This window comes from Pleurodeles waltl, chromosome 1_1, assembly GCF_031143425.1.
Source record: "Pleurodeles waltl isolate 20211129_DDA chromosome 1_1, aPleWal1.hap1.20221129, whole genome shotgun sequence".
Classification (NCBI taxonomy): Eukaryota; Metazoa; Chordata; class Amphibia; order Caudata; family Salamandridae; genus Pleurodeles; species Pleurodeles waltl.
This window is the reverse complement of record NC_090436.1, coordinates 436,730,844-436,749,585: the sequence shown is the minus strand read 5'-3', so window position 1 is coordinate 436,749,585 and position 18,742 is coordinate 436,730,844. Positions and strand designations below refer to the sequence as shown.

General features: G+C 43.7%; 1 protein-coding gene across 3 annotated transcripts in view; it reads left to right on the top strand.

The window, feature by feature from the left end:
* The window catches only part of LOC138284953 (baculoviral IAP repeat-containing protein 1-like), a 472,954-nt gene that overhangs the window by 128,665 nt on the left and 325,547 nt on the right, over positions 1-18,742 (top strand). For all 3 annotated transcript variants that reach the window (XM_069224320.1, XM_069224310.1, XM_069224328.1), the window contains exon 3: positions 15,926-16,025. In XM_069224320.1, coding sequence (XP_069080421.1) covers positions 15,926-16,025 — 100 coding nt within the window. The remainder of the gene's footprint in view (positions 1-15,925; positions 16,026-18,742) is intronic.

Genomic DNA, 18,742 nt, shown 5'->3' with positions numbered 1-18,742 from the left:
CAATCACCCCTACAACCATTATTGCACACACAACACCCATTATAAGACCTAACCAACTACACACTTTACTTCCTTTGCTACTGTAAGCCATATTTGTATAGAATCAGAATAGCAGATCAACTATCAACTTTTGAGGGAAAAACTTTTTTTTTTCTTTGTATAATTACAGTGTCTTCACTCACTCCAGGACCCTTTTCGTCAATTCAGGTTAGCAGCTTGTCACAATCAGTTTTTTTTTTTTAAGTCAAATCCGGTTTTAATGTCACTTCCAGTAAGTTTCTGGAGTCCTTTTCTTTAGTTTACAAAATTTTTCAAACTTAGCCAAGTCTTCCTTTAATTTTGTTCAGGTACCGTAATACTGGCCTGGTACTTCTCGATCAAAACAGAATGCTAGGAATTCTTGTTGCCATTCAGATGTTGTAGCATAAGCCCATTCAGGACCTGTATATCTTCTGTTCGCAATTCTTTTCCTCTTTACTCGTCGTTCTCCTTGTTGTTCTCCTTCACTCAGATCATCAGCTTGTGTGGTATCACTTTCTTCTATTATGGTGTCATTTGATACCTCTTTTAATTTAAGATGCGATTTGTCTGGCCAATTATCGCCTCTATGTATCTTTTCACGACGCTTTCCTTCAGGACGTTGGACAGCACCCTCCTCTTGTGATATGGTGTTTTCTCTTGACGGACCTGCAACTGGTTTGGGAGATTCTGACATGTTTTGATTTGTATCTACAGATCTTCCTTCTCTTTCCTCTTCTGGTTCTGTGTTGGGTTCAGATTCTAACCCGTATTCGTCTACTTCTGGGAGAACCTCTCCTTGGTTTAGTTCTCCTGCTGCCTCTACTGAGATAGGCGCTCTGTCACCTCTCTCGAACTCATTGATAGCTTGAGGGACAAGGCTGTTCTCAGTGGGCTCTTCTGCCGTCTCAGTCCCTTCTTGACTGATCTCTGACCCTGAGACTTCTCTTCCTGAAGTTGCTGTACCGGAAACTTCAAATTCCTCTTCAACAGGACACATTACCCTTTTCGTGTGACTGGCATGTATCCAGTTGGGAACCCCAGCACATTTCACAGCAGTGGTGGTCGTCAATATTACTTGATACGGCCCTTTCCAGTGTGGCTCTAGACACGATTTCCTTACGTGCTTCTTGACAACCACCCAATCTCCAGCTTGCAGAGAGTGACCTGGATCGCCAATTGGTGGCAACGTGTTAGCTTCCACCTGGTGAGAAAAAGAGCAAATCACGTCAGCCAAACCTTTGCAGTAATCCAACACCATATCATCTGTAATATTCACTAGTGCATTTGCAGGTACTGCTGGTAATCTCATTGCTCTGCCCATGAGGATTTCATGGGAGGATAGTCCCGTTCTCTTGTCTGGGGTATTTCTCATAGACATCAGTACTAGAGGTAAGGCATCTGGCCACTTCATGTTTGTTGCTGCACACATTTTTGCCATTCTTGATTTCAGAGTACCATTCATCTGCTCAACTAGTCCTGATGCTTCAGGGCGATAGCTACAATGCAGCTTTTGTTCAATGTTGAGTGCGGCACACAGAAGTTTAATCACCTCATTGTCAAAGTGTCTTCCCCTATCTGATTCTATAGAAACCGGGAACCCGAACCTTGGTATCAGTTCCCTAAGTAGCAGTTTTGCAACTGTGAGACTGTCATTCCTACGTGTGGGATATGCCTCAATCCAATGACTGAAAACACACACAATCACCAACACGTACTTCAATCCTCCACAAACAGGCATTTCGATAAAATCCATTTGCATTTTGTTGAATGGACCTCCAGCTCTCCCAGTGTGGCTCAAAGTTACCACAGTTCCTTTTCCAGCGTTCATCTGTTGACAGATGACGCACCTGTGGCAAGTGATTTCTGCGGCATGTCTGAATTTTGGATTGAACCAATCAATCTTAAAGGACCTGATCATGGCATCCCTTCCTAAATGTGCCTTTCCATGGTATAGCCGGGCAAACTGTGACAAAAGGCTATTTGGCAGGACCAATTTTCCCTCTTCTGAAACCCATAAATCATCAGCTCTTTGTACACATTGCATTCTCTGCCAAGAGCGTTTCTCCTCTTTGCTCGCACAACCTTGTAATGTTTTCAGTTCATCTAAGGTGTCAACTACTCGTAATGCCATAGTCAACTGTGTGTCATTCTCAGATTGTGGTAACAATTCCCATTGTTCTTTCAACAATATACAGTTCAATGCACAAAACCTTGCAACTTGATCTGCATATCCGTTTCCCATAGACACAAAATCTTGTGACCTGATGTGAGTACTGCACTTCACCATGGCAATTTCTTGAGGTAACTGAATTGCATGCAACAAATCTCTTATTTGTTCACCGTTTTTCACAGGGGAACCAGAGGAAGTCATGAAACCCCTCTGTGACCAAAGTTGGCCAAAGTCATGCACAATTCCGAATCCGTATCTGCTGTCAGTATAGATAGTAACTTTCAAATTTACAGCTGTGTGGCATGCTTTAGTAAGGGCAATTAATTCTGCCACTTGTGCAGAGAACACTCTCTCGAGCCAGGAGGCTTCGACGATGCCAGTTATGGTACATACTGCGTAACCGTCTCTTACTGTTCCGGCAGAGTCTCTAAGACAGGACCCATCAACGAACATAATGCAGTCATTTCCTTTCAATTGAGTGTCCTGAATATCTGGGCGAGGTTTGGTGCATAACTCTGTCACCTCAAGACAATCATGCTCAAATTCTTCCCCGTCTTTGACTTCAGTGTTTTCATTAGGAAGCAAGGTTGCCGGGTTCAGCACAGTGCATCTTTTAAGGGTGACATTTGGTGACCCCAATATGATCGTTTCATATCTGGTTAGACGTGCACTTAATGTGGAACCATTACTGTCAGTGGGTATCCCATGACTATGCCTTCGCATTGTAAAAGGCTCTGACCAACTGCTGCAACTGCCCGCAAACAACCCGGAAAGGCTGCTGCGACAGGGTCCAAAGTAGCTGAAAAATATGCTACAGGGCGATTTGCATCTCCGTGGACCTGTGTTAAGACAGACAAAGAACAAGCATCCCGTTCATGACAAAACAACAGAAAAGGCTTTTCGTAGTCTGGCATTCCCAATGCTGGTGCCCTGCACATGCATTCTTTTAATTCTACGAATGACTCAAGCTCCTCTTTTGACAAAGTTATTGTGTATGGCTCATCTTTGACTTCCTTTCCTGTAAATTTTATCAATGGCTTTGAGATGATTGAGAAGTTGGGTATCCACTGGCGACAGTAGCCCACCATTCCCAAAAACATTCTGACATCTCTTTTTGTCGTTGGAGGATTCATTTGCAAAACTGCTGTTATTCTTTCCTTTGATATTCTTCTGGACCCTTTCTCAATCAAATGTCCCAAGTATTTCACTTCTTTCTGACAATATTATAATTTTCTGGGCGACACCTTGTGCCCATTCTTTCCCAGATGATTCAGTAATGCAATAGTATCATATTTACAACTGTCTCTAGTTTTGGACGCAATTAACAAATCATCGATGTACTGCACAAGAGTTGAATTAAAAGGCAGTACAAGTGGTTCTAAATCCTTCTTCAGTATCTGATTGAAAATGGATTGTGACTCTGAGAACCCTTGTGGAATTCTGCACCAACTGTACACCTTATCCAGGAATTTAAAACTGAACAAAAATTGGCTATCTTCATGGAGAGGTATCGAAAAGAAAGCTTGTGACAGGTCTATTACAGTAAACCATTCAGAATCACAGGGGACCTGGAACATTATTACCGCTGGGTTAGGTACCACAGGGCAACATTTTACCACAATTTCATTTATTTTTCGCAAGTCTTGCACAATTCGAACTTTTCCACAGGGCTTTTTTAAACCCATGATGGGTGAGTTACATGGACTGCTCAAGACTTCTTTCAAGACTCCCTGTCTGAGAAAATCTGCAATTATTTGTGACACCTCAATGAGGACATCTTGGGTCATGTGATACTGTGACACTTGTGGGAACACTGCATTTGGTTTGATCTGGACTTTAACTGGTTCTACCCCTTTTATTAATCCGACTTCCTTCCCAGTCAAATCCCACACTTTCTCTGTCACTGTCTCTTGTAATTCAACAGGTAAGTTAATCAAGGTATGCATTGGAAACAAAGTAATCAAAGGGTAATCTTCATTTGTCCCTGTTTCTTCCTCTATGAAATGACTCTCATCTCCCTCATCGTCACTGTTTGTCTGTACCTCAATTCCATCACTGGAACAGGTAATCGAACATTTTGTCTTACACAGTAAGTACCTTCCTAGTAAGGATACTGGACTTGAATCGCATACAACAAATCTATGCAGCCCTTGGAAGTTGCCAATTTCAACTTGCACCGGATCAGTAATCGGGTTAGTCAGATACTGATTTGCTACTCCAACCACTCGTATGGTTCGCCCTGAAAGAGGTAATCTTGGGACTTCTGCACTTCGAACTGTAGAGCGTGTAGCTCCTGTGTCAACCAAAAACGAACCCCTATAGCCCATTACTTTTCCCTCTACGTATGGGCCTCTCTGATCTACCTCTAGGGATACTGCAAGCCTGCACTCTTCACTGTCTGAGCTGTCATTTGACCAATCCTCATTCATGCCATTTTCACCTCGTAATGGGAACTGTTGTACAGTGTTATTTTGACTTGTTACCTGACCTGTGACCTGCTGAGGAAGCATCACCTGTTGCTGTCCCATTGGGGCCATTGGTAATTGCATTTGCTGTCTAGGTACCATGGGAATCTGCTGCTGCACTGGTTGTATTGGTATTGACTAAAAACATGGCATTTGCATCTGCTGCATGGGCTGTACCCCTTGCATTTGTACCAAATTATTCTGAAAATTCGGATTTTGATGTCTCATCTTTGGACCTCGTAAATTTTGTAATGTACCAACATTAGTGCTCTGCTGAACTGCACCATCCTGCACCACATTCGGACACTCCTGTTTCCAATGCCCCACGCCCCCGCACGCGTGGCATGGCAACATCCTTTTCAATCCTTGAGCATCATTTTGAATAACAACATTATTCATGTCCGAACCACGGTTCACAAACCCTCGACCTCTGCCTCTCGGCTGAGCCTGAAACACACCATTCATTTGTGGTTGCTGTTGTATCATCTGCTGAACTCCATTTCCCTGTATTCCTGCCTGTGCAGCCCTTATCTGCATCACCATCACTTTCTCTTTTAACTTTTTCTGCTTCAACTCAATCTCGTCACTACAGTATTTCGCATACTGCAGCACCTCATCAATCGGCTTTGCTTGCCAACAAATCAAATGATTCTTAATCATCTGGCTAACTTCCGGTCTCAGCCCTTCAACGAATCTGAACACAAGGTGATTCATGTCCTTCAGTTCAATTGTCTCAGTACCACTATAATGCTTGAACGCTTTCAACAATCTCTCATAATAAGCATGTATTGACTCTTTAACCTCTTGAAATCCGGTCGATTTTCTCCCAATCAGTCACCTTCGGCGACACCTTTTGCTTCAGAAACTCAATCACTTTATGATAATATTTCATCACCTCTTCTGAAGGTGCTCCGGTCACCTTATCTCTTGCCGGCTCCTTTGTCGGCCAATCTACCCCTCTTTTGCACTCGAGCCACAAATCCAGCGGAACAATGATCTCAAACAAAGTATTCAAATCTTCCCAGAGACACTTTGCAAGCTTCACAAACCTATCCGTTTGTTGATACCATTCGATCGGCTTCTCTCTTAACCTAGGATAATCATTTGTAAAAAATAGAATGTCTCCTCTAGTCCATGGCACATGTACTAAAACACCACCAGCCGTCTCTCTCATAGGCAGTATTTTTACTGAATCCAGATTAGGTGAGGTCCTAGCTTGATTAGACCCTGGACTATCACTCTTCCCCTTATCTCTTTTCTTTTCCCATCTGCCTTCCCATTTCTCCAAGGCACCCCAAATTTGTGCACTCTGCAACAATTCTCTCAAATGTGCCTTCATGCCTGCAGATCTCATGTGTTCAAAATCTTTTGAATCGAAATCTAATCTGTAACTCCTTTTCAAATGTTTAGTGTTTCCGATATCAATATTGTATTTGTCTGCTAGGTTTGCCAATCTCTGATGTACTTTGCCTACCTCCTTAGTAATTTTGGGACACAAATATCTCCATTCTGCCTCTGTGTATGATTCCAATCTATTTACTCCCATTGTCCCTTCTACTAACTCGGCAGCTTCTGCCCCTAGTCGTACAAAATTCAAATATTCATCTTGTTTCTCCTTCTCAGGTTCGACTGTGGTGGCCACTGCAGTCTTTTGCGAAGTATAGGTTTTCTCTAACCATTCGTTTAACTGTTGTACTGTAAATCCCTGCAGTGAAATGTTCCCTGCATGTATCATTGGAGAATGCGAGGTATTTGTGCTCATGGTCTGGGGAGTTAAAACCCCTAATCCTGCTTGACGCATTGCTTCGAGAGGTGCCCCCACTGGACTAAGGTCCATTAAAGGTTTCGGTGGCTCATTTACTTGCTCTCCAGGGGCCATTATCTGTGGAGTCCCATAGGCCCTCCTCTTATCGCTTCCTGTGTCATCACTCCCTGTTCACACCCCCCTGTTTTACCTTGTGCATATAACGGCACTGGGGGACCAACAGTAATAGGTAGCGATATAGCGGCAGGTGTCTGACCTGGACCCAGACTCCTTGGAGCAGCAACACCATAAGTCTGTTCCAATGTCCCCGGAACAGGTACTAGTGGCGGTCCCGCTACAGGGTTATATCCTGGTATCAACTGTGGGGGTTGGGACATTAACTTCGGGGTTGATTCAATCTGTATTAACTTTGACTTTGTGTATATCGGGTCTGGCGGCACTATTAAATTCGTGGTAGTCTCAAGCACTGGAACATCAGGATAGATTCTCTTTATCTGTGGTGGCGGTTGCAACTGTATCGGCATGTCGGGTGCAGTGGGTACACTGACACTATTCTGTATCAAAGCTGTATCGCTAGTCTGTGCCGTATCAGTAACTCCCTTTTCTTGCGTCTGGTTCCCAGGATCCAAGCTAGTGCTTGGAGCGCTGTCGCTCACCGCATACGGTGGCGGACGATCATGTAACAACCTATCCATAAATTCCTCATCGTCTGAATCATCGTCCTCTTCCCAGGATCTTTTATTTTCTTTAGAATTGCCTGAGTCTTTATCAGTTTTACAGGAGGCTTTCTTTCCTTGTTTTTCCTCTTCCTGAGTTATTGCTGGAAATAACTTCAACCCATCTACAATTCCCCTTCTCCACATTTTGCTCTCGTTGTCCCACCTAGCTTCTGCATAAGATTTTTCTGCCCTTTTCAGCCTTCTCTGAAACCTTTCTTGTCTATGTTTAAGAGCCATTAAGTCCCAAATCGCTAAAGCCTCATATTGTGCCGGTCTTGGAGGTGGCTGTTGTGTACTTAACATCCACCTCAGATTTTCTAGTACCTTTGGATTGAACGTCCCATGTTCTGGAAACGCTAAACACCCTTCTTTCTCTGTTAATTTGCGCCACTGTTTCATCCATAAACAAGGCGCGACACCTTTTTCTTCCATAACCGTATAAGCTGGAGTACCCTCAGGTGGTGTAGGTTCCCCATCAGTTGCTACAATATATACATCTCCCTTTAGAGCGCTCTTGAATGCTTTGACAAAATTCATTTTTGCAATTCTCTTTATTTGTATTTAATCAAAAATGGCTTAATTCCCAGGACACTCTTCACCCGCCCTTTCTCAACCTATTTGCCTCTCACGGATGGCAGCCAATCCGTGCGCGACCCCCCTCAACATCTGACCTATCTCAGTGCGGCACCACTGACGTCACACTCACACACACAGCAGCTGACAAAGTCTTGCGGCTTGTCCGCTCCTTACTAACCCTTACAACTCTCACAAACTAATGCAATTTATTGCAAGCATCTAAAATGACAACACAAATCTGTCGGTTTACTACAGGAAGGGTAACACATTCTCTTCAGAACTTTACGGAGATTTCACTTGAAGCCTCGGCCGCTACTCTCTCCTTATCAGTCCCTGCATACGCAAGCAGAATTCGACCCGCAAATTCTACTCTCGACTTGTCAATGACTCCTTCTAGTGCCCTTTAGAATTTGTCAAATCTCCATCGAAGTTTTCATTTATGCATTATGACTCAAACTCGACTTGTCAGCCACGCCCGATTGACCTACTAAACCACACAGATTACAACATAAACCACATTTATCTTCATACTCCGGAGTCTTAGACCTCAACAGGTCCGTACACAATAACCAACCACGTGGATAATTTTGAGCAACAAGCGCTACATTCACATGAAGTACGCCGACTTCCCTACTCTCATACTGTGGAGTACGCCTACTCCTGCTAAACAACACTTAATTTGACCTAAATACACACAAATTTCCACAACCACCTGCAAGATGCATAGGTTTTCGGCAAGCGCAAAGACCCTAACCACTCATACTATGGCGCCGAGAACATTCCCAACTTCATTTAGGCAGGCTCCGAGATCCCAAGAAAGCCATGGTGAGCTTAGCAACCCATCATACCTCCGAATTGTATTATCACAGAAAAACAAATTAAACAATGAATCTCCGTCTTAGGGCCCCCAAGGGCCAAAGCATCCTCTGCTACCAGAACTGATAACGCGTCCTTCTATGTTAAGTTATACACATTAGGACTCGTTTTAGGCCGCGTCAGTCAAGGTGAATCCTAGCCTAACCACTAATTAGCATCAGCATGTTGGACTTCATGCAAAACAATTTAAAACGTCAATTTAGAAAACATCTAACTAAGGCCACTAATCAAAAATACAGCAGTTGGTACCTAGAAAGAAAAAGCAAATAGACGAATTTCAATAGCATCAGTCATATTTACCCTCCTCGGAATAGGTCAGCATACAGGTTCAGACTTCGTCTTCAGGGCATCAGTTGAATCACCGTCAGTCTATCTAGTCTAAGGGCAGGGGACACTTCCCTCATAAGGAAGAAAGCGTAATGGGGCAGCTAAGAGTGAGGATAATTTATTAAGTCTCAAGTCACCAAACAGAGTGACAGAGTTTCTGGATGCAATCGATATCATTCCCTACCTAGGTCTCTCGAACCCTCTGTGTCATGGGTTTTTATCCACTTTTTGCAATACCTTCCCCCAAAATTCTATTGGACAGTCACTTTCCCCATTATCTGTAACCTATCAAATTATACATTAAGTAATGCATTTGTCATCTTAAGATAATTTATAATATTTTGATTGGTCTTCATAATTGACGTTTTTCGTAGGTGGCACATCCGGGGTTACTTCATTCTTTGGCACACTCTTCGGGTCAAAAGTTCTCTTTTCCATGGTCGAACGTCCTTGAAAGTGTCCATATTTTGTTGCAAAGCGTATAACTCTATACTAAATCAGCAAGCATGTGAATGGGAAAAACTATCAATGTTGCAAAAACATAGAAAAGAACAAATGCTGGGTCATGGCCTTTTGCAAGTCAGCACACTGGAGAAAAATATGCTTTAATATGGGAGTTGCACAGCTAATTCTTCAGCTCACGCTAACTTAAGACTTATGGATTCTAATAAAATGCGATCTTCGTACGTGTTAATGTATTCAATCAATTCATAATGCAAACAATTATTTCTTATAAATGACATTAGTATATGCGTACAATAATTCTTCCATGTTTAAATACGTTTCAATGAATAATATTATTAATGCAGCATTGTTAAATATAAGCATTTCACATCTAGAATAGGTAATGTTTAAACTACGCTCTCTCAAATATTTAAAGACTAAGGCCCTCATTTTAACATTGGTGGTAAAAACCACCTACCGCCGTGGCGATGGCCGCAAAAGACCGTCGCCGCGGCTACCTGCCGTCCGCTATATTATGACCGCAGCCAGATTTCCACCACAAGAAGGGCAGAAATCCAGCTGTAGCCATATTGGCGGATGGCGGTAAGGTGGCGCTGCTGCCACCAGCAGCGCCACACCAGTAGACTGCCTCCAGCCGTATTATGACAAATAAAGAGGAAAATCCTTGTAAATCATAGCAAAATGTGTGAATACATTGATGATGACATACAGGGGGCAGCAGGCGCTCACCTCTGCTTTTGTATCTGTAAATTGCCCGGGGTTACAGTGGCAAATTCAAGTGTCACATTGTAAAATTGACATTGAGGAGCCTGTTGCTTTTCACTGGGCAACTGTTGGCTCCCACTGACGCCTACAGCTGTCCTTCTGACAGCTGAAGGTGTCCACTGTGTGAATGTTCACTAACAAACTGCGTAAGGTAGCTTGTCAATGGCGTGCAACCATTAAGTGGCTGCACACCACTGATACATTTGCGTGTGTCAACAAGAAAATGGGGATGCCTATTGCTCCGTTCCAGGTATCTCTCAAAGAATCTTAATATTGAGATTGTAATTTGCAGAGACATTTGGAACTCACTGTGCCGCTCTACACATTGCCTTTTGGTTCTTCATTCTTTCAGATTCAGCTACTTTGCTGAGAGCAGGTTTAACAAGGCTGTAAATGTTTCTTACTTCAGGCCGCTCTTTCTTCCCTACGACCTTTCCTTCTTTGAACATTGTCAGGCTTTGTTGTTTGGCATATCCTGTTTGCTTGGTATAGTACCAGAATATCATTGTTGAAATATCGTCTGGCATAAATATTGTGTCCTAAATGTTGTTCACAAAAATATCACACTTCATTGGAGTTGCTAATAGGAAATCTAGATCAAGTGGAATACTTTTGTAAACGATATTTAGGACACAATATTTACCTCAAACAATATTTCCACATGAGATACTCTGAAATACATCCTGTGTATGTAGTGTCATATTATCTTTTGTCGCCTTGTCAGTATTTGAAAATACATTAATTGAAGTGTATTCACTGTGTGTTTATTATGTTTGATCACACAGAAAAGTCCAAAAGGGTTTTATAGTACAAATGATAAGGCATGTCGTTCAATTACGTAGATATTAAGTACGATGCAGGAGCAAAAGCATCAAGAACTGGTAAAGCCAATGAGTTTTATGCCACTGGAATGGAGAACTCAGAATAGAAGGAAATAAAGAAACACCAAATACATGACCCAAATCTCATACACCTAACACATATTAAACCAATAATCAAATAAATATACATCCCACCCTAGGATCTGCCCTCTTCCCCTTGCACTGCCTCACTTGCAGGATGACACACAATTACAGATCTAAGGTGAAGCCAGTCTCCTGCCACATGACCACTTTCTCCCTTCGCTGACAGGGTATGGAGGCAGACCCTGTAGTTCCATGTAGTGATGAATTACAAAGATAACTAGAAAGTATGTCTCCTCTTCAGTGAAATGTATTTTCCTCTTGAATGGGGCTCGACCCCTGTGTTTTCTTGATCCTCAAACCCTGATAGCCTTGTCATTCCATAAGCCTTACACTATTAGGCAAACAGGCAAGTCCTGCCTGGCACTCTTGGATTCCAAGGTGATTTACCTGGGATTGTCAGTGGATGAGGCCTGGCTCTAGGATGCTGGTGTCTCTGCTTTGGTTGTCTATATGGCCTGGCGGTGTTCTGCTGGCGGGCGCTGCTGGCGGTAGCAGTGCCCCATCCCATCTCCTGCCGGAGAACCCCCTGGATCCAGTAAGTCAGGTCTGCGACAGGGGAGGTGGGTGTTGTGTGTGTGTGTGGGGAGGGTGCATGTATGTGTGTGCGTGATTGCAGGTGTGTGTTGAGTGTTGATTGTGTGCGTGAATGTATGGAAGTGTGAGTGCGTGCATGTATAGAAATTTTAATTCATGTCTGTGTGTATGTTTTGAAGTGCGTGCGGATGTGTGTGTGATTGGATGTATGCATGTGTGTATGTATGTGTGAATGAGTGTGTGTCTGCGTGTGAATTGGGGGTGTGGATGTAGGACGGGGTGGGGGGTGTTTAGAGAAGTGGGGGGTGTTTGGAGAGGTGGGGGTTGGGGTGTTTGGAAAAGTAGGGAGGAGTGGGGACCTCCTATCAGGAGTTAGGAACACCACGAAAACCTTGGCGATAGGCGGGGTCATAATCCCATGGGCGGCACAATGGCCCCTAGATGCTTAGAAGTCTATAGCGGTCAAAAAGTTACTTGAGGTTGTGAGGGACCAGTACAAGTCCAAAATTCCAGCCAACTACGATGGAGGTTAGGCCGGCTACAGAACCCATTCAGAGCCTGCTGAACAGTACCTTTGTTGGAGCAATGCGTCTACAAGAAGGACACAGTGCATCAATATTTCTGCTGCACTCAGGGTGATGTGTCATATTTTGAGGTTTGTAGCTGCAGAATCCTCTTTTCAGGCCCAGGACTGGAGGGGAACCTTAGGCAAGGGTAGGGCTCACAGATGGTAGAGTCCAGAAGCACCAGGGGTGTTACAAGCGGTCTTTGATATCACTGAGACTCCAGAAGAACAGGGGGCAAGCCTGAAAGCCCTTGAAAACTCTTGGGTTCAGGATGTAGAGGCAGCCAGCCAACACAGCAGAGCAAACAGAAAAGTGTCAGTCCCTCCTACAGCACAGCACACAGCAGCAGAAGGTTATCACAGCAATGCAGTGGCAGAGTGGCATTCCCCCTGGTGGCACAGCAGTCCTTCTTCCTTGCAAAGTGTCCTTGGTTCCAATGGAGATCTGACGTTTGGGGAATTGTGGTCCAGTATTTATACTTTGGTGCCTTGGTTCTAAAAGGTGGGAGAAGCTTCCAGAGGCAGGCCTTTGAAATTTACTGCCTCCCTGTAGTGACAATACAGGGTAATCAAGCCCTATTATAATTGGACAAGGCAAGCCTACTCAGGAGTAACTGAGGCAGTGTTATGCGCCCCCACTCTCCATTTCAATAAGCCAGTTAATGGCCCATTAAGACCCATTAAGGCCCATCAGGTCACACCTAATCTCCCATTGTGTGTGGCTGTCTAGAGGAATGCACGGAGCCCAGCTGTCACCCAACCCAGATATCTATTCAGATGCAGGCAGAGGCACAGAATGGTTAAAATAAGAAAATGCCAACTTTCTAAAGGTGGCATTTTCAGACTTTCAATTTAATATCCAACTTCACCATAAGTCCAGAGACACCAAAACCCACATTTCTACCTTTTCCCATTAGGAAGTTATGCTTAAAAGATGTTTTAAGGCAACCCCAATGCTACCATATGGGAGAGATAGGCCTTGCAATAGTGAACAAAAATGAGTATAAGAGTTATTCACCTTCTTGACATGTTAAACTTAAATGTACATGTCAAACATTTCAAATACACTGCACCCTGTCCTTGGGGCTATCTAGGGCCTACCTTAGGGTGTCTTACATGTAATAAAATGGAAGGTTTGGGTCTGGCAAGTGGGTACACTTGCCAGGTTAAAATGGCAGTTAAAAGCTGCTCACACGAACTCTGCAGTGGCAGACCTGAGACATATTTGAAAGGTTACTGTAGTGGGTGGCACAATCAGTGCCGGAGGCCCACTAGTAGCATTTAATTTACAGGTCCTGGGCACATATGTTGCACATTACTAGGTACTTACAAGTTAATTAAGTATGCCAAACCAGTGTTAACCAATTATACCATGTTTAAAAGGGAGAGCACATGCTCTTTAGAACTGTTTAGCAGTGGCAACGTGCCCAGAGTCCAGAAACCAACAAAAACCGGGCCGAAAAAAAGGAGGAGGAAGGCGAAATGTTTGATGATGACCCTGTGGAAAGGACCGTTTCCTACAACATCTATGCCCGAAATACACTGTGCTGGGTGAATAGGGGGAAAATGTGATTATTTAGCTGACAGCTGAATGAATAGACACCTTCATTATGAATTATCCGGACGTTTTACTTACCTGTCCTTTGCTTTAACTCCCCCTGTTTCATTCAAGATCTGTTACTGTGTCTCCATCAAATTTACCACCTGCAACTACCCCAAAGCACTGGGTCCCTCAGCACAAACTACCATGGGGGTCATTCTGACCCTGGCGGCCGGTGACCGCCAGGGTCACCGACCACGGGAGCACCGCCAACAGGCTGGCGGTGCTCCCTCGAGCATTCTGACCGCGGTGGTTCAGCCGCGGTCAGAAACGGAAAGTCGGCGGTCTCCCGCCGACTTTCCGCTGCTCGGGGGAATCCTCCATGGCGGCGGAGCGCGCTCCGCCGCTATGGGGATTCTGACACCCCCTACCGCCATCCTGTTCCTGGCGGGTCTCCCGCCAGGAACAGGATGGCGGTAGGGGGTGCCGCTGGGCCCCTGGGGGCCCCTGCAGTGCCCATGCCAATGACATGGGCACTGCAGGGGCCCCCGTAAGAGGGCCCCGCAAAGTATTTCAGTGTCTGCAAAGCAGACACTGAAATACGCGACGGGTGCAACTGCACCAGTCGCACCTTCCCACTACTCCGGCTCCATTCGGAGCCGGCGTCCTCGTGGGAAGGTAGATTTACCCTGGGCTGGCGGGCGGCCTTTTGGCGGCCGCCCGCCAGCCCAGGGCAAATCTCAAAATACCCTCAGCGGTCTTGTGACCGCGGAGCGGTATTTTGTCGGGGGAACATTGGCGGGCGGCCTCCGCCGCCCGCCAATGTTAGAATCACCCCCCATATGTATATGCCTCTCCATTTGTGGCCCAGATACCACCAGGGACTGCGTTTCCTGGTTGCTGCTGCCTGTCAGCTCTGAAACACTAAGCAAGCACAATTCCCTTAAAAAATAAACCCATAAGAAAGTCAAGATGATTTCTGCCCTCAAAAATCATCCAGAGAATGATCATGAACATTAAACAATAATGCGTTCTCGGGAGTGAAGAAAACATGTAAGCAAAGGACATTTAAAACATACTAAACTTTGTAGACATAATATTACAGATTCATTAGCAGAAAATCAAACACTTCCAAAGTATGTTATGCCATAACCTGAAGCTCTTAAGCAGAAGTTGAATTTCTACACTTGTTAGTTTAATTTTCTAGCAAACTATGCTTAATTCATGCACTTATTAGCTTGTACACACTGCTGTTAGGGTTGCCACCACTCCCAGAGTAAAATGTGGCCATCTGTTCAAGTTTTAATATTGTGCAAAAGCCCAGACATAATTCTGAAGTAGAACTTTATCTGAAATGTCTGCATTTATTTTTAACATGCCCTTTCTGTCTTTGTTTACTGTAATTATCAGCCATTGGTCATTACGGAAGCAGCTCTAGAACACATTTTAAACTGTTTTCTTCTAGCATTTACTCTATAAAGTATGTACTGATAGGGGAAAATACTAGCTGTAGGAAATGTGTCTAATTATTGTACTGGCAAGGATAGTAAAATACTGGTCGTGCCTGCATAAAACCGGCCAGGTGGCAACTCGAGCAACTAGGTAAATAGCAGAGATGATGGACTGTTTGGCCTGTGGCCAGATAATTAGCCACTCCCAGCCTAAATATCACGTCCTAAATATTGTTTAGAACATTTTCCATTGAAGAAAATCGACACCTAGTGGGACATTATTTTTGTAAATTATGTTTATCTGTCACTATTTCTGCGATATGATATTTTTGCTAAAGACATCGGACATACGACCGTACATGTTAGATGTACCACTGTGGTGATGGCAAGACATCTGACTCCATCACACCCGAGGCACTATTTCACAAATGCTCAGCTTACCATTTTCCATAAATCATGTTCTGAATGTTGCCATATCCCATACATGATATTTTTGTATACATGCATGTTCAATTCGATCGTAAAGCATGTTAGTCACTTTCTTTATCTGTTTTAAATAGAGTGGAATTTTGTACAGTATATTTTTGATAAAATAAATATTGGGTCAAACCAGGAAGTGTGACACCACAATGTCAATGTGAATTGAGGAATTACAAAAAAAACAGGTGTGCAATTGCTTGTTATGAACTTGATTTGTTTATGCATGGCATTTTCCCTGTAGGCCAGAAGGACACAGTGCAGTGCTTCTCCTGCAAGGGATGCCTGGGTAACTGGGAAGAAAGTGATGATCCTTGGAAAGAGCATGCAAAATGGTTCCCAGAGTAAGTAAAAAAAATTCAGCTTTGTTCTCATGCTCTTGCTTATGTTAGAAGTCTACAGAAAACTATTTATCCTAGTTCATGTGTTCCACTGACCAGGGTGCATTTCACTGGTGTGTCTGTGATGCAAACTGGCTACATCTCTGCATTGACCTGTTATGTATTGACCTAGCAGAACACGGAGAGGTTGTGCGCAAATCGCCATAAGGAGGAAAATCCGTGTAAATCATAGCAAAATGTGTGAATACATTGATGATGGCATACAGGGGGCAGCAGGCGCTCACCTCTGCTTTTGTGTCGGTAAATTGCCAGTGGTTACAGTGGCAAATTCAAGTGTCACATTGTAAAATTGACATTGAGGAGCCTGTTGCTTTTCACTGGGCAACTGCTGGCTCCCACTGAGGCCTACAGCTGTCCTTCTGACAGCTGAAGGTGTCCACTGTGTGAATGTTCACTAACAACTGCGTAAGGTAGCTTGTCAATGGCGTGCAACCACTAAGTGGCTGCACACCACGGATACATTTGCTTGTGTCAGCAAGAAAATGGAGACGCTTATTGCTCCCTTCCAGGCATCTCTCAAGGAATCTTAATATTGAGATTGTAATTTGCGGAGACATTTGGACTCACTGTGCTGCTCTACACATTGCCTTTTGGTTCTTCATTCTTTCAGATTCAGCTACTTTGCTGAGAGCAGGTTTAACAAGGCTGTAAATGTTTCTTACTTCAGGCTGCTCTTTCTTCCCTACGACCTTTCCTTCTTTGAACAATGTCAGGCTTTGTTGTTTTGCATATCCTTTTTGCTTGGTATAGTACCAGAATATCATTGTTGAAATATCGTCTGGCATAAATATTGTGTCCTAAATGTTGTTCACAAAAATATCACACTTCATTGGAGTTGCTAATAGGAAATCTAGATGAAGTGGAATACTTTTGTAAACGATATTTAGGACACAATATTTACCTCAAACAATATTTCTACATGAGATACTCTGAAATACATCCTGTGTATGTAGTGTCATATTATCTTTTGTGCCCTTGTCTGTATTTGATAATACATCAATTGAAACGTATTCACTGTGTATTTATTATGTTTGATCGCACAGAAAAGTCCAACATGGTTTTATAGTAAAAATGATAAGGCATGTAGTTCAATTACGTAGATATTGAGTACGATGCAGGAGCAAAAGCAACAAGAACTGGTGAAGCCAATTAATTTTATGCCACTGGAATGGAGAACTCAGAAGAGAAGGAAATAAAGAAACACCAAATACATGACCCAAATCTCATACACCTAACACACATTAAACCAATAATCAAATAAATATACATCACACCCTAGGATCTGCCCTCTTCCCCTTGCACTGCCTCACTCGCAGGATGACACACAATTACAGATCCAAGGTGAAGCCAGTCTCCTGCCACATGACCACTTTCGCCCTTCGCTGACAGGGTATGGAGGCAGACCCTGTAGTTCCATGTAGTGATGAATTACAAAGATAACTAGAAAGTATGTCTCCTCTTCAGTGAAATGTATTTTCCTCTTGAATGGGGCTCGACCCCCTGTGTTTTCTTGATCCTCAAACCCTGATAGCCTTGTAATTCCATAAGCTTTACACTATTAGGCAAACAGGCAAGTCCAAGGTGATTTACCTGCGATTGTCAGTGGATGAGGCCTGGCTCTAGGATGCTGGTGTCTCTGCTTTGGTTGTCTATGACCCACCAGAATTGTGAGAAGAGAGAAGTAGCAGGTTATATATACACACACACACACACACACACACACAAACACACACACACACACACACACACACACAAACACACACAGAGACACACCCACGCACCTCCCACACACATACACATACACCTTGTAATGAAAATCTGGCAGCTGAAGACTGACACTTGTAGCAAGTGGCAGTCGATGGATTGATTGATCACTATGTTTATTTGTTTTTCCTCAGAAAAAATAGATGTGTAACTTACTCTACGATGCACATGGTTTTTGGGAGTATTGTGGTTGGTTGTAAAACACACTTTCACCAATGCACTGTGGTGCTTGGTACCCTAAAGAAAACAGAACTACCTTACTAAGGAGTGGATGATCAGCATAAGAGAAATGTTAGGGAATCCCAGATTGTTACATATTTCACTGGTATGTGTGAAATCTTCACAACATTCTTGACAGTGAAAGGACTCTGTCGTTGTTATAAAAATAATGAACAGTGATCCTTTTTGGACCTCTTTCTGACTACTCTTGGGACAGTGAGAGGTTTGGCCTTTCTCAAATAATATTTTTTTCACTCTCTCTATTTTAATGCAGCCTAACTAGGTCTTTGTGTAATACATCTATGTTCAACAAACAAAATAAATACTTTGGATTTTGAGAAATTCTAGAAAAGCAGACCATAGAATATTAAACTGATGTTTAAATCATACTCAATAAATATAAATGTTTAAAACAGAAATACTTAGGGGGTCATTACGACCCTGGTGGAAGGCGGAGAACCGGAGGTAAGACCGCCAACAGGCTGGCGGTCTTACCTTGTGGAATTATGACCTTGGCGTTTACCGCCATGGTCACCCGCCGGTTCTCCGTTCCTCCCGCCAGGGCGGACGACCGCCGGGCTGGAGACCTGGGTCTCCAGCCCGGCAGCCCTCACTATACCGCCGGCGGTATTTGGACCCGGCTTACCGCCATGGATTTCCAGCGGTTTGAACCGCCA